Source organism: Nymphaea colorata, chromosome 3 (genome assembly GCF_008831285.2).
Source record: "Nymphaea colorata isolate Beijing-Zhang1983 chromosome 3, ASM883128v2, whole genome shotgun sequence".
Taxonomy (NCBI): domain Eukaryota; kingdom Viridiplantae; phylum Streptophyta; class Magnoliopsida; order Nymphaeales; family Nymphaeaceae; genus Nymphaea; species Nymphaea colorata.
The window spans coordinates 533,644-551,099 of NC_045140.1; the positions used below are offsets into that span (position 1 = coordinate 533,644).

Here is a 17,456-nt window from a genome sequence, read left to right on the forward strand (position 1 = left end):
GAGATGGTTGGTTAAACTACTTTTTTTATTAAGATGCACCTTTCGGTATCTTCTTCTGTTATTTATTTGGTTACGTAAAGTCTATGTTTCCGGTGAGAGAGTGGCTCATCCCTACCACCTAGAATGGGGCCTGCTGCATTTGGGCCTTAGGCGATACCGGTCAACTTGAATGTCACACTCCACCACCTTAAAACGCAGCAGAATAATGTCCACAAAAATCAAACTAAAGACCTACTTTCTAACACGCTTCTAACCCAACCAACTACACTATGCCCCTTGAAACAATGTTAAAATCTACAACACGCTTTTAACCCAACCAGCTACGCCCCTTGAGACAATGTTAAAGTCTACGTTATTCTCATATACTTGTAGAAGAAGTTATGTAGGATCATCTACCATCGAATTGTACACAAAACAACCTATTATCAAAATTGAAGTGTCACGCCCTTGTATAAATAGTCGTCTTTGCAATTTCTGTTTTCCAGTCAGCCATGCCATTTTTTAATATGATTTTTTAACTTTAGGTTCCACCAAGCCAAATTGCATCATCATGCTTCTGCTGGTGAAATTACAATTCCATACCGTCCTAAACTGACCCTTCCTACTTATAAGCGCAGAAAAGAAAAAATAGTACTGTGTTAGACACAAAGAAAAAATTGGGATCCAAGTCTAAGGAAGTGCACTGATAGACACAGGTTCGAACCACCCAGCTGATCGTATCATTTAATTGGCTTGCCAGTCGTAGTTGCATGTGCAACACCACCAGAGACCAGCAGTAGTTCTGGTTAGCTTGTCAGTGCACCGTAAATCCTACACGACAGGTGTGATGCTTGCTAGGCTTGCATTCACCAGCGGGGCAACCTGGACTGCACTCTCCGTCAAACCATCTCATTTGACTGCCATCAGTGGACGCACTAAAATCCAATGAACAAAAATGTGAACAGATGTATACCTGCAGGTAAAGAAATTGTACTGATTCTCATTCTCCGTCTCCCAAACGGCTTCCCATCTGGTTTTCTTCATTGAAATATGCTTACATCATTTTTTCACATCTAAAATAGGAGTATCATACCAGTACCTTACACTAACCAGAAACAACAGAAGTAAATTTGATAAAGATGTCAATTCTCCCATAAATAAATAACACTCAAACTGGTATAGAGGGAGGCAGGTTATTCCTAGATGTACAGCCTAGTGCAGATCAATCCTGCACAGTCAAATACACCAAATAAGCAACACCAATTCAACTAATACTACATTTAGCATGCCATCCAATAAACATTACAATGATGGGAGTGGAAACAACTTATGACCTCGGAACAAAATTGTGTGCTAGACAAGCTAGACCACAACCTTACATCATTTCGTAAGATCCTACACATCGAATAATCAGCATGCATGTTGGTTATACCTGCATGAAAAATGAAAAGACTATAATTCCCCTATAGGCTAGTGAGAAAATAAAAAAGTAAGAGAAGTGATACATCCTTTTACCGGTAAAAATCTGTGTAGGAGAGGTGATTTATTCAATGCACCCAAAAGAATGGGGATGCAAATTTGTTATCTTAACTCACACAGGTATGGGTCCGACAACTTTAGAACATATAGCAGAATGTATATGTATATATGCAAAATAATCAAAAAAGTCAAAATGGAAGCAACATTTACACAAACAAGTGATATAAATTAAAAAAAAATTACATGTTCATGAACAATAACTCTAAAATCAAAATGAAAGCTGAGTTGAAAAAATTTAAACAAAGTAAAATTAAGCAGTTTGGATCATTTTCGATATAAGTACCCAACTGTATCCAAGTACCCACTTTTGGGTACGGGTACGGCAACATGGGTATGGGTACAGCGACACGGGTACGTGGACCTTATTGAAGTAGCCATGTCACTTAGGTTTGAGTGATTCTTAGGGCACTAACTTAAGAAAGCACATGCTACTTTGTTCTCTCTCTAGAACTTGAAGTTTCCTCCACACATAATTTCTCAACGTTTGTCTATGTAACTGTGTACATATAAAAATATATATATATGATGCATGCCTCCCTCTACCAGGCCCCCAGCATAGAGGGCATGCTCCTTGCTCAGTGTCTAATGCTCAACAATCGGACACTTTAACATCTTTTATTGTAAAAAATTAGAAAAAAAAAAAAGTGTGGGCCCAAAGGGAAGCCATTGCTGTGCCCCATGGCCAACTGGCGGTGCCAGCAGGAAGATGCGATGGCCACCCCTGGCCAGTGCAATTTTTTTTGAAATGGAGGCCGTTCCTCTCCCTTATGGTGCCATGATGTCGATCGAGATCTCCGCGATGCTTTTCTTTTTTTGTGGAAAGAATAGAGATCAAACTGCCCATGGTCGTCATGGTAACAGTGGAGCATCATAGGGTCTCACTTTTTCTATATAGTGTATATATGTCTACATGTACATATAGATAGAGAGGGAGATAGCCACTCGGGCCTCCCAGTCTAGCTTGCCATCTAGTTTGGCTTCCAACATTCTTATTTTATTTACAAAATCAAGCACATATTAATCATCTTTATGCCCAAGAAATATCTAAGAGATTCTGAAGTGTTTCTCAAGATGGGGCTTTAGTGCCTGAAATATCTTTCACACTGCTCCCTGTAAGTATAAGGTCATCCACATGTTGTTATTATTAACGTAGAGTTCTAGGCGGACTGAAGAGTTTTCAAGAAGAAATTACTGGATCATTCATACACCACTCCCAAAGTTTGCCCTTACGTACCTCCACATGTTGATGTATGAGAAGAAGCTATTGCAAGCTTAGATGATGCTGACAAAAAAATTAATGATTTTGAGGAACAAAATGATCAACCTACTGAAATTTAAAAGATATAACAGTTCCTAACTCTAAATAAGGAAATGATAAATGATCCACCACAACCATCACTGCAGTCCCTGCCACCACCATCTTCACCTCCAAAGTATGATAAAGAAGTGCTTAGTCAAACAGCGAAAGAAATGTGGAAGATTTTTGTTTCTTACTTAGATTAGTGACTTTATATGTGAATGCTCGAGGAACCTTAGATACTTAAATTTATCATTGTGTGGTGCAAGGTCCAAGCGGTGAATTATGTGTGGTTGACCTGATTCCTAATAATAGTTTATCTTTTATTATTTTTTTCACTTTAACTGTTGTTTCTGTGTGCCTATTAATTTCAGACAAGTGACTTAGACTAACTCAAAATCAAGTCATTACTGGACCTACCTGAACCTGACTTCTACTTTTACAAGAATAAGAAACTTAAACATCGAATTAGGAACATATTGATGCTATAGTATCATATACAAAACGATAAAAAACTATATAAAATACAGAATTTCATTTACTAGAGATAATATTCTCTAATGCCATGTATATCTCATAAAAACTCTTTACTCTAGAAAAGTTAACACCGTCTCTGGTAAACCGCAATGCAATGGAAAACACAGCTTGCAAATAGGTAATATTTTGAAGTAATAGAACAATTTGCTACTGAATAATCAAATCTTTGTTCTTTGCTATAAGCATATCCTTAGGGTGGACATTCTACGGTCACATCTTGTGCATGCTGGAGTACAGCCAAGCATATGTATAGTCCAGGGCACAAAAAAGTCAAAGATTGAACTTATGTGCCCACGAACAACAATCTCATTAATATGACCTTTTCCCAAGTATCCCAAAGGACTCAATGACTTCGTTCTTCATTTCAAATTGTTTTCACCCACTCAAATTTCCATTTTCAAGCATTCATTGTTAATCAACACAAGCAAGCGATACCTTCCCAACAATTTCTTGGCTGCTGTTCAATGTCTTTTTCGATGAAGCAGACTTGAAACCTAGCATCTTGTTCAGAGCACTCACATATGCCCGAACACTAGATACAACAACATCCATCTCAGCTCCTGAACCACTGAAACAGAAACACAGTTTTCAGTCAATCTGAAAATCAAACAAGAGTTAATTCCAGGAAGCAGAACAGTATTTTTCAGAAGTGAAAACATTGCAAATGCATTTAATAAAAGTCAACACCAGTTAGCAGATATCTCTCAAACCTGAAAGTGCGATGGATTGTTTCCCCAGTTAAGGCATGTGTAGCCGTATGGCTGTTCTCCCCACGTATAACTACCCGTGTATGGGCTATTGCATCAATACCCTCGGTGACAGAATTTAGACCGTATTCTAGAAGTGTTACCGGCACCTTCAAAGACCAGAGATTATGAATCCAGAACAAAAATTTTAAAACAGAAAGCAGAAGCAGATCATCAAGCTCACATATACTTTGGGCACATTTACCAGAAACTCACATATATTTGCAAAGCATAGATAAATGAACAAAGAGAAGTAAAACTAGGATTTTTGCTTGTCAAGCTCTGAAGAAGACATGCATGGCTCATATCCACCAAGTAAAAACATATCACTGTTTAAATATAAATTCCTTTATTTCCCATCTGGTTTAATATATGTAACGTTCATGTTGAATTAGAAGACTTTAAGTTTCTAGGTGGTTCTTTGCAATATTTAATAGTTAGGAGTTCTCTTTAAACATTCCTCTATTATCGGTTGATGTAATTTGTAAATCTCTCTTCTACCCTAATCTCTTTATTATGGAGATTAGGGTTAGTAAATGAATTAACGATTCTCTCACTAAGACTGCCGGCTGTAACATGGTATCAGAGCTGGCAATCTCCACCCTTCTCCGCCGGTGGCTGACGTGACTTTCCGGCGACCTCTTCTCCTCTTCTCTCTCCCATCTCTTCCCACTTCTTTTCTTCCTCTATCATTCCTTTCTCTCTTCTCTCTGCTGATCGGGAGATAGTGAAGCAGCGTGGAAGGGGAACCTAATCACACGTGAGAGGTATGTGTGATTAGGTCCCCAACGTGGATGTAGTGGAGCGTGAGCAACTGCGTGGGAGTTGCAGTGGAAAGTTGTAAGTCAGATCTAGGCTCATGGAAGAATAGCTGCACGTGGACCATATTATTATTCAAATCTGGGCTCGTGGAAGAGTAGCTACACGTGGACCATACTCTTATCAGATTTTTTTGGCTGACTATGGAAAAGTGGCTGCAAGTGGAGTAGCTGCACGTGGACCATACTCTTATCAGTTTTTTTTTTGGCTGACTGTGGAAAAGTGGCTGCAAGTTGGGTATACTTTTATCATATTGAATGTCTTTCTTATCTAGTGGACTGATTTGAACAGCAAGGTTTTTTTTTCTTATATGCATGCGTGGATTATAGAAAGCAATGATATTGATATGAAACCTGCTACGTAGAAGTCTGGTGGACTGTTTTGAACAGCAAGTTCATATATTTTTGTTCATTTATTGATTGTTGTGATTCGTGGACTGATTTACGGAACAACAAGTTCATAGATATTTTTTTAAGGACTGCTATTGATGCTGAAAAAAATTCTGCTGACTAAGTTTTCTCAAGTTGATTGTTGTGCGCTATACTCTTGATTTTATCAAAGTGCAACCAGATTGTGCAACCAGATTAAGGTCACATTGTCCAGTCTTGCACTATGGCTGATGAAGGCAAGACAGACATGCAGTATGAGCATAAGAACACAGGCAATCTCTTTTCTTATGGCTCTACTATAACGTTAGATGGATCTAACTATGAGATTTGGTCATGTGTGTTTATGATGTTTGTGATTGGACATCGGAAGGAGCATGTTATAGAAGAAGATGAGCCTGTGGTGAATAGTGGAAAATATAGTTCATGGAAAGAAGATAATAATATTGTCATGTCATGGACCATAAATAGTGTACAACCACAAATTACTTTTACTATTGCATATTATACCTTTGCCAAACAAATGTGAGATTTTTTAAAAGAAACGTACTCTAATGACAAGAATGTTAGCAAGATCTTGCAATTGGAGGAGGAATTACTTAATTTGCGACAGGGTGACCAAAGTCTTGCTTAGTACTTCGCTTCGATCAAGTCAATCTATGAAAGACTTAAAGCTTTGCGTCCTCCATGTCCCACATATCGCAAGACTCATGGTGAACAGTCTATGGTGGCAAAGTTTCTACAAGGTCTCTCTCCCGAATATGTAGTAACAAAGGCGCAGATGTTGACTGGAGCAGAAATTCCTGACCTAGCTGAAGCTTACAACAGACTCAGTCGTCTTGCTGTCACTCTTCCTCCGCCTTCCACTGATGCTATTGCCTCTGCCTTGGTAGCTTCAAGAGGCCGTGGATGTGGTTTCTCCAAGGAAAGGGACATAGGTCGAGGGTCAGGAGGAGGCCGTGGACGTAGTTTCTCCAAGGGGAGGGGCATAGGTCGAGAGTCAGGAGGAGGTCGTGGGAGATTTCAGTGCACCTACTGTGAGAAAATAGAGCATTTGAAAGACAGATGTTGGGATAAGCATGGTTGTCCTTTCGCTATACCCTGTTGCATAGCAGGTAAGAATTCATTACAGTCTCCTATTGGATTTGATATAGAGTTGTTTCTTCAAAAACACTTTGTGACCAAATATCTTGGTCAACTACGATATTTCTTGAGAATAGAGGTTACTCGCAACAGCGAAAGTGTAGTTCTCTCTCAACGGAAATATGTTATTGATTTATTGTAGGATACCGGAACGCTAGGAGCTAAACCAACCAATCTACCTATGAATCTACACATACATCTTAATGATGACCAATCAGAATTAGTGCATTATCGATCATACAGATCTCTTATTGGGAAGCTCATCTATGTTACTGTGACCAGACCAGATATTAGCTTTGTAGTGGGGAAGCTAAGTCAATTTATGGAAAGACCTAGGAAAGTTCATTGGGATGCAACTTCAATGGCAGTCAAATATTTGAAATCGTCTCCAGGCAAAGGACTTTTGTTCAAAAAATGTAAGACCTTGGAAGTGGAAGTCTATAGTGATGCTAACTATGCTGGCTCAATTGAAAATAAGAAGTCTACCACAGGATTCTATGTATTTGTGGGAGACAAAAAGCAAGGTGTGGTGTCAAGATCTAGTGAATCTGAATACAGAGTTATGGCTCAAACTGCGCTGAAATGACTTGAACTAAATCTATGCTATCTAGCCTAACCCATAAAGATGTATTGTGACAATCGAGCAGCCACATATATTACAAACAATCCAGTTTTTTATGAGAGAACTAAACATATTAAAGTGGATTGTCATTACATTCAGAATCTTGTTCAAAGAGGAACCATAGCCACTATTCATGTATCATCAGAAGATCAAGCTGCAGATGTCTTCACCAAAGCTCTTCCTATTGGTGATTTCTCTAGATGTTGTGACAAACTGAGCATGATTAATATGTATGATCCAACTTGAGAGGAGTGTTGAATTAGAAGACTTTAAGTTTGTAGGTGGTTCTTTGCAATATTTAATAGTTAGGAGTTCTCTTTAAACATTCCTCTATTTTCGGTTGATGTAATTTGTAAACCTCTCTTCTACCCCAATCTCTTTATTATGGAGATTAGGTTAGTAAATGAATTAACGATTCTCTCTCTTAGACTGCCAGCTGTAACAATTCAGATGGACACGAGAATTATCAACATTTACCAAGAAAACACACTTCATAAATCTGAAAAATGCATGCCACCCACTTTATACAAAACATGGAGCCCACCAAGGAAGACAACCCTACAAACACGACCCTCTAGTATATTTACTAGTTATCCTGAGCTCAATTTGTTGAACACTGCTTACAGGTTACATATGAGAACTTGCCACCTATGGGCAGAAAACATTGATTTAGAGCTAGATTTACACATGAGATATCGATTTACAGTTGAAGAAAGAGGGGATTTCAATTTACACCACCAAAGGTATAAAACTAGGTATGGGCATTGGGCTAGCCCAAATGCCCAAAACCCAAGCCCGGGCCCGGCCCGATGCCCGAAACCCAAGCCTAGGGCCTGGACTGGTTAAAATAAAGAATATTTTTTAAATAAGAATATAAAATACATTTTTAATAATAAAATATATATTATTAATAAAATAAAAATAATATTAAAAACTTATCGAGCCGAATCGAGCCCTGTCGGGCCGGTATTTTCGGGCCCAATCGGGCCAGGTACCCATCGGGTATCCAGCCCAATGCCCACCTCTATATAAAACCTTCCACTTTTACGATAGATTTCTACTGCTTTTAAAGATTGACTTCAAATAACCCCCAGTGACAAAGGTGCACATAGGTGAAGTTAAATAATCAACTGAAAATCATTTGTAAGTTGTAACTATCACAAAAAAAGGCTTATCAGTAGGGGTCGCTCAGCCAAAACACCATTTAGCCGAGGCACATCAGAATGTTGCTCCGTGCACTGACAAATCAATATCAGTGCCAGCATTAGAAATCTATGTACATGACTAATGCTTTAAAAGTAAAAAAAAAAAAAAAAAAACTAGAAAAGATATGAAAGAAGCATCAATGGACTATGGTGAGCCCTCGTCGATGAGGTTAATGAGAATGATGTTAAGCTCCCTGTTTTTTATCCTGCAAATGCTAGCGTAAGAACATATGGATATGGCTAGTTTTTAACAGAAAGACAAACAAGTCTTGTGGCAAAACACCCAGTGGCAGGTTGAGTGTTTCGGACTCAATCAAAAGTTTTTTTTTCCTCCTTATACTGCTTCATTTTTTCAAAACGAGTCCCAAACATATGATCAGACAGGCACAAAATGAAGTTGGGAGATGATTATTACCAACCTCATTCCATTTCTAGGATACGACAAATGCAATTATTTCTATAGAATTTGGATATAAAATACCCTCTTATAATCAGTTGAGAGGCAAAAGTCTTGATGCAGATGTCAAAGAGGGTAAAAACATAATTGAGATTAAGTTGGAAAGATACAGCCACAGGTGTGAGAAATGTCAAATAACAATTCACAGCAAGAAGATAAAGAGAGAAGAAACGAAAGGCAAGAATGTCAGACGTCCTAATGTGGGAAACGGTGACGATATGTGCATAATTTGAACTTGAATTTTCTGCTTGCCAATAAAGTATTCTCATTTCTCTTGATGAAAAAGTTCTTATCTTATAACTATCTATTTTCACAAGAAATGAAATCCCATAAACAACAGAAAGCTCTTTTGGTGTATACAAAGAACATATTGTGATTGGGAATGAATCAAATAAAGGAAATAGTTTTGAGCCTACCTGTACAATGCTATCAATAGCTTTATATGCTGCATCTACAGGGCCTGTGCCAACTGCACATGCTACATGTCTTGCACCATCAGGTCCAACTAATTTAACAGTTCCTGTTGAAAGACCCAAGGTTCCACAAGTAACCTGCATTATAGAAATCATCAGCAACAAGCATCTTGTGATGGGAAAAGTACGGGATAAGATAAAATATATTATACCTGTACATTCTCCAGAGACCAAATTGTTTGAGGCTGGAAGATTTCATCAGAAACTAATGCTTCTATATCTTCATCACTTAGATGCTGTAATTAACACAAGGGTTTACTTTGACTAAGAAAAGAGAAAATAAGAATAATATCTAATAGCAAAATGATACAAAATCAAGGATAGTTGAACATGATCACTTTTTACGAAAATAGAAAATGAACAAAATTTGAAAGAATTGTATTATATGCATGTTTGATCTTTCAATTTTTACAACAACATACAATGCAAATATAAAAAGCACATCTTTCGATCCTCAATGCAGGAAGGACCAGGAATTAGCCATGCCAACAATATAAACTGGTAGTTGAATGTGCTGATTCCAGCAAATATGCAAGTATGCTAAGAGAGTTCTGCTGTCAGCAGAACACAAGTACCTGGTTTGGTACATTGGAAGAGAAAATGATTGATAGTCAGAGAACAGCCAGTAGCCCGTGTCTGTGTGCGTAGGAGTGACTGGAGCATTGCCAGCTAAACTATCTCTATTGAAATATGACAATCAAGATCCATAATTTTGTTTAATATTTTTTCAAATCTAACACCATAGCCATGTTTGCTAGAGTCTGTTTCCCAAGGATAAATACTTGAAAAAATTTTATTTTAATGCAGAATTATGATTTTTTGAGCTCCAAACATTGATGAATCTTTTAGGCACTTGACTTTTAAGTATTTATAAAAACCTATATATGCCGCATGTAATCAAGTAATCTACGTAACCTAGTCAAAATCTTACCGAGCGTCCCAACTGCCAAAATAATATAAACCAGCAGGATAGTAAGAAGTCAAATATCCAGAACCACAGTCTTTCTCAAAATCGCGGGGCTATTTCCAGACTACAATCCAGTGTGGCAGTATCATTAAGGTAGCAACCCATGTTTCCTGGGCAAGTGGGCTCCTTGCCTTCATTTTGTCCATGCTTCTGTCTCAAATTGCATGCATCTTTCTGTCATGGTGATAAACCTGTTTGTATATTTTACATTTTGCAAATATGGTCCATTACTGTATCTGTGCTTCATAAGCATCTCTATGTACACAAAATACTAACAAACACATTTTCCATGTCCACACTTCCCTTAAGGTAGAGATGAGACAATATAACTGATGAAAAAATTGGGGATAAATATCCAAATTGAACTCAATTGAAAAAATGAAGATAAAGATGCTAAAGAGTTGTCTCTTTTTGCACAAACCTTCTTCTTCTCAGCCACAGTTTTGAAACGCCAGAAGACATCATCCAATTCTTTCCCATCTAATTCTATACCAAGCTGGGGAGGAAGGCCACAACTTATAAGTTCAAGATATACTAATTAACTGCTCAAAACAACCTTCAAATGTGATAAGAGGAAGAAAGAAGATGGAAGTGAAAAAGATAACTTGCATACCTGTATAAGTTTAGACCTCAAAGCATGACGCCCACTATTCCAAAATTAAACAAAAAGTGAAATTTTAGAAAAGCACACAAAGCAGCATTATAATGAGTAACAAGCCAGGCCAAACCAAAGCATAAAAACTGGCAGCTGTAGATATGTGGGAACAAAAAAGTTTGACAGCTCTATAAAGGGACAGTTTTGTTGAAGGATTGACAGGTCATTTAAAATCAAATTGAAAAGGTAATTTGAAGTTACTGTGAGCCCTTTTTAGCACACAAATTGAACAACCAAACAAATGTAGGGGCTTCCAAGGTGTACATAGAGGCACCAATAGTAAGCCAAGCAAAAGAGACCACACAAAAGTGCTGGATGCTCAACATGACTGTGCACAGACGGACACAGAGAGGGAGCATAACACGTAAACATTCAGACTTTTTTCTTCAGTTTTTGTTTTTAACAAGATGAAACTACACCGAGGAAGTGAGACTTAGTCGCACTCCAGGTAGCACAAAACCCCATCACTAGCACCCTCATCTCCAGCAGTGCCCATGAGATTTAGACTTGAAGTGCGTTTGTGATAGCCAAAGCCCAACCACGTTGGGGTTACAAAATTCAGACACGAAGATTTGTAAGTATATATGCTAACTGCTTATGTCTGTTCCTTCTGTTAATTTAGGAATCGTGTACATCAAAAACAAAACACACGCCTCTTTACAAGGATAGAATGCAATAGTACTCAAAAGTTATTAGTAACATTTGATTAGTGAATAGAATAAATCATCTGCCACCTGGAGGTGCATAGTTCATAAAAGTCTGCAGGCTTGTCTAAATAGGATCAGAATCCAAAGGTGCTTCATTTAGCGAAATGGACACTAATATTATCATCCATAATTTCCCCGCACTAAAAGTGTATGTCAACTGCTAATGAAACTTTTATCAATAAAAAAAGTATCTGTTCCAGGAGGCTGGAGTCTGTCTAGGAATCGTGTCCATAAACAAAAAAACAAAAACAAAAAGAGGGAAAAAAAAACCACTTTTAAGGACTAAATGCAAGACGTTCTATCCATGCCACTCTTGCATTAAACGTGACAAAAGTATTATGTTTTAAGTAGTTAAACAACTAAACCATTTGCCACCTTTAGGTGCTTAGTTCATGGAAGCCTGCCCAGGTAACCTAGTCTGAGACTCTGAATATGACCAAAATCCAGAAGTAAATCCATTAGCAAAATAGAAACTAATATCAACATCCATTACTTCCCCATTTTAATCTCTAAGTTCAGTGTTTTCTTGCTTCTGGAAAATCTTGTATAGGAAAAACAAGAATGACTTCAGATATCCAAGATACAGTGGATTCAACACAGTAGTATCTGATTTCTGAATTCATTCATTCATGAGCTATATCTCTACAAAGAGAATCTGCAAAGAAGCTAGCAGTTATTGAGAGCCATGGAACTTCATAATCATAGAATACTATGATGAGCAAGGTGGTAAGAGGAAAGTACATTGAATATAGATATAAAGAAGAGAGGAGATTATAAGCCATGCAAATCAAATACATAGAAGAAAGACAACAGCACCCTTAATACTACAAAAAGTTGTTAACCATTTATCTGTGCATACCATAATAATTAAAAAAAAAAAGGAATTATACCTAAGCTTTCCCAGAACAATACCAGATTCATCAGATCGAGACAGTCCAATGTCTTCAGGGGACATTATTTCATATGTACCTTTGTGTTTCAGCATTCCATCCTGTAAGCGGACAAAGCAAAAAATAAGAATCTACTTTTATGAGTACCACTATGTGCCCCAATATGAAGATGACACAGATAATCAGACCTCAAATTGACAGAACCAAGAAACGAAAGATGTGTGCGCATCTGCAAAAGAGAGAGAGAGAGACTTGACTTTTTTCTTTTGACCTTCATACAAGTGAATTTCTTGGCCCATCAACATGAGAAACATAATTTTGAATTTCCAGATCTTCCGAATGGTTTCTAAAGTACATCCAGGTGTTCTAATAAACATGTAACTTCATGCAGCTCCACTTATGGCTGTTAGATCTTCTTGCCCAGATTTTATTCACCATGAGAAAGGAGATAACAGGAGAGGAGATCTCCTTGATAGTACCAAGGCAGCCTCAAACTGTCTGGGCAAGACCTAATCTCATTAAATCATTAATCAGGAATCCACAAGACTTAAAAATACATGAGATCTTCCAACATAACAAGAGTGCCCCCAGGTACACGTTGGGATTGTCTAACACAACATGACTCTCATTAGTTGGATACGATCTACATCAAAATAGAAACAGGAAACATCCATTCACTGGCCTAGGTAATACTGAAAATTGCCACACCATATCGGTCAATGAACTAAGGGAATTGAGTAAAGCTACTAACCAAATATACATGGATCCAGATCTAGCTTATCTTGTAGACAAACACTTAATAAATTTAAGAAAAGAAATACAGAATCAAATTCAGTTTGATTCCACTCTGCACTGCAGTATAAGTATAGCTCAAAGCCTCAAACCATAAATCCTACAAGTCAATAACTTAAGGCTTTAACTTGTGATGCAAGGATTTAACACATGCCTGGTGAATTCCACTTTCATGAGCGAAAGCATTGGCCCCAACAATTGCCTTATGAGGTTGAACAGTCAGACCAGAATATTGCATAACCTGTACTGACGCCACAGCAAAAATCTCATGTCATAGGAATCAGCATAATGAAATTTCCCTTTCCAGTATCTGTTTGAACATACCATCTTGCTAGCCATAGTGATGTGTTTGGTGTTGATCCCAGTATAAAGTCCTCCCAACTGTTCTTTACCTCGGCATCTTAAGGTCATAACCACCTATGAGTAAGACCAACAGAAGCATAAACAAAAAAAGCAGCCAAAAGAAAACCTAAATAGATCCACTTAGAAAAAAGACTGCCCTAGAAATTCAATTATTTTTTGTGGTACAAAGAGCTCCATCATTTTCAAAAGCAAAAAAGAAATGAAGATAGCATTCTTCCATTTACAATATCAGCATCTTTGCACCAAGCCATCAAGACAAATACAAAGATCAAAAAAGTTCAAATCAGCAGCATATTATCACAAAAAGGACCTTCGTACAATGGTGAAAGTTCACAAGAAATAACCACTAAAGTGAACTTAGATGCTTGGATGTCAAGCCTTGCAAACATGGTTAATGAAATCCCAAGTACATAATTTGTATCATGCATCCTGTCGATATATATGCATGTATCATTAAAACCCACCTCTTCAAGTGAAGCATTCCCAGCTCGTTCACCAATTCCATTAATAGTAACCTCTAATTGCCTTGCTCCAGCATAAGCACCCTAGATTAGGATAACTCAAGCTATTAGTTCAAAAGGAGCATCATATATTTCCACAATGAATTTAAGTCTTCTATCTGGCAACCATAAGAAACTGTGTACCGCTAAGGTGTTTGCTGTGGCCAGGCCAAGATCGTTTTGGCAATGAGTAGAAATAATCACATTGTCAATTGCAGGGGTGTTGCTCTTAATATCAGAGATCAGCTTTCCAAATTCATTGGGCAAATTGTAGCCAACTGTGTCAGGAATGTTAAGGGTCGTTGCCCCAGCCTTGATGACCTCACCAAGGACAAGATAAAGAAACTCCCTATCAGATCTGAACAGAAGGACATAACAGAAACACAAATCAACCGCGGGCAGAAGACTATAGACACTGGATAAGGTGAAAATGAAATTAAAAGAAATAAACTCATCCTGTACCTTGGAATGCATGCATGTGCACGTGCATAGTCATGAAGCACATACAGACTTGCACACACATGAAACATGTTCCATAGAAGACTTTTCAATCCCATTCACAAAGGTTTTTTACTAAGGTAGGTTTTTTTCCCTTAACTAATTGGGTGTGTTGTAGAACATAAACTTCTGCTTCTTTAGAAATTGAACAGATAAACCAAATCGTGAAGTAATGGTTGAGAGGGATAGCATGACAGGAAAAGGTCAAGTTAATACAAACAAAGTATGAGCTCCAGCAAATGTTACCCGCAAGAAGATCAACGTTACAAGAAAGAGACCTACAATAGAGAGAAGAGAGAGGTTCCAGCACTTTTACGAGAACAAAGGTCTCCTTATTCCCCAAGATCAATCTCTAATTCTAATTACTAAATGCCATTTTCTTGACGTAACTGGTAGTGGTTTTGGAAACTACAGAAGATGATTTGTAAGCTGGATAAGTTGCAAAAAATTCACGGATAGCTGCCTTTATGGGAACTTCGTTCTCAAATGAGGTTGCATTTGTTCAAACTTCAAACTTCAAAATAAGGTGCAAAATTATGCCTATACTCAAAGACATGACATGCCCAACAGTTTATCAAATGATTCTCCTTTTCTATTGCTTCGGTTGCAGGTCTCTGCGAGGTCGAGCTATATTTTGGGGTGTTGGACCCTCCCGAAGGCTAAAGTAATCCGTTCCACATTACGAGATGACATTTTGACACAAGATCTGCAAAGGAGTTTGATTTATTTTTCCTAGCAAAGACTGTCCGTGTGAGGCTCAAGAGGATTCGTTGATGCATCTAATTTTGGAGCATATTTCTTTCAGAGTGTACTCAAGTGATGCTCAGAGATACTTTGTTTAGCTGTTGAACGTGAACGCTTTGCCCATGACCTCTTTTTGGGCATCCAGAATTTAATTGTAGTAGATTTTCGACCTTCTTCTGGAGATGCTGGATCATAAGTACCTGGTGAAAAACCTGAGACAAGGGTCATGCTTGAACTTTTCAAGGACGATGCCGTGTGGAGGCATCACTGATCATATTCTCTCCGCTGAGCGCTCTTGTCATTAAAGAAAGACAGGGGCATATCTGGCATTGCTATCTCCTATTTCTCATGATACACTGATTTGTTCGTATTCTGTTATCGTATGTAGTTGATGATCTAACCGACCAGCAGGCGAAATTTTACAGCTGTCATCAGTTCTAATGATTCGAAATGAGAACCGCGATTACAAATGACGGCATTTTATCTACATATAGTAAGAGGGAATTTACCTTCCCGCATCTTCGGGGCTAAACTCGACGTCCTCGCACCCAAGGCTCCTTGCGAAAGCAACCATATTCCTGGCGATGTCCACCACCTCCTCCCTCGTCTTTTTGAGCTTGTACTTGAGGTGGATGTCGCTCGTAGCGATGAAGACATGGACGCGCGGGCGGAGAGCATGGCGGACGGCGTCCCAGGATGCCTCGATGTCCGGCCTGTTGCAGCGCGCCAGGCCGCAGATTACCGGAACGTAGCCATCGTCGGTGACTGCGTTACCGACCTCACGGGCAATGGTTCGGACGGCTTCGAAATCATCCTTAGAGGCAATTGGGAAACCAGCTTCTATGATGTCGACGCCAAGCCGGGAGAGCTGCCTAGCGATGTCGAGCTTCTCCTTGCTGGTCATGGTGGCGCCGGGCGACTGCTCCCCATCGCGGAGGGTAGTATCGAATATGCGAACATAGTTGGGATCCGGAATGTGCGATGGGTAGTAGACCGGCCGGGACTGCGCAGCTGAGCAGCGGACGATGCCCGGCCGGAAGGCGGCGGCGAGCAGCTTCTGGTTTGGGGTGCCAACGACCCTGTAGGACCCATTACGGATGCAGTTAGGGTTTATGACTAATGAAGCCATGCTCGCTCCTCCTCCTGCTCTGCCGTCGGCGTTATTGAAATTGGTTCAGCGAGGCTGCCTGCCCTGTCCCGGATAGACGAAGAGGAAGAAGGGAAAGAGGGAGGGGACAGAGGAGGACAAATAAGAAAGGAAGGCCGTTCTTTGGGGGTGGTGGAGATGCGTATGAAGTAACTAGATGGATCCAGCCGCCTCTACGAGAAGATCGAATCGGCGGAACGGACTTTTTGCTTACAGCGAAAGATGACTCCACTCCACTCCACTTTCCACCTCAAACAAACGCTTCGGCTGCCTCGCCTCACTTTGTTCGCTACAGGCTTTGCTCGTTCCGGGGAGCGAGTACTTTATTAGGGTACGTCATGAGCAAAGCCCACAAACCAAGGGCTTTGCGTGTGCTTGGTGGGCATTTTTATGATGAGTTCATCTTAGATGAACAAGAAGCCGTTGTTGACATGACCTTCAAGTGCTGATTGAGATTAGAGAAGCATTTTTGACGATTTTTTGAATGAGTATCATCAATAAAAATTGCAAATTGATGTCCTTTACAGTCCAAAAAATGAACTATAAGGAAGTCAAAGAAAAGCCAGTGTGCTTAAGAGACTGATAGGCAAAGGCAAAGCTTTGCGAGTGTGCTTATGAAAAATGATGAGCTAATATAGAACTGGTATGCACTTTTTTTTTGAAAGCAAGAATGACATACAATTTCAATTGTCCATCAAAATGACAAGCTAATATAAAAATGGTATGCACTTTTTTTGAAAACAAGAATGACATACCATTCTAATTGTCCATCAAACCTTGATGTCGTGAAAGTAAAAGTTGTTCCTGAAACTTGTGAAACTAGTGCCTCTTCTATGGTTTTGACCATTTCATTACAGTGCCTGGGCCCAGACCAACAGAGATACTATGGACATGCTTCTCTTCCATAGGCACCTAATCGGCACCTATGGATGTTTTTTGCCTAAAGAAAATGGTAGGGGGCAAACTAGTTTTCACGCTCTCCCCAGTTTT

At 39.0% G+C, this 17,456-nt stretch overlaps 1 protein-coding gene across 2 annotated transcripts; it reads right to left on the reverse strand.

Moving 5' to 3' along the window:
• Nucleotides 1-1,091: 1,091 nt before the first annotated feature.
• On the reverse strand, nt 1,092-16,759 carry LOC116250047 (2-isopropylmalate synthase A-like). Of its 2 annotated transcripts, XR_004171303.2 has the most exons (14): nt 15,829-16,759; nt 14,222-14,435; nt 14,042-14,122; nt 13,539-13,631; nt 13,369-13,455; nt 12,423-12,523; nt 10,784-10,817; nt 10,592-10,666; nt 9,356-9,439; nt 9,147-9,281; nt 4,063-4,208; nt 3,788-3,920; nt 1,314-1,411; nt 1,092-1,207 (listed from the first exon to the last, which is right to left on the reverse strand). XR_004171303.2 is itself a non-coding variant. In XM_031623383.2 (13 exons), exons 1-13 carry the CDS (start codon nt 16,446-16,448, stop codon nt 1,406-1,408), a joined length of 1,809 nt encoding a protein of 602 aa, XP_031479243.1. In that variant the 5' UTR covers nt 16,449-16,759; the 3' UTR covers nt 1,092-1,405. The 2 variants fall into 2 exon arrangements, 1 of the variants encoding a protein (XP_031479243.1); XM_031623383.2 differs by having other exon boundaries at nt 1,092-1,411.
• Between the last annotated feature and the right edge of the window lie 697 nt (nt 16,760-17,456).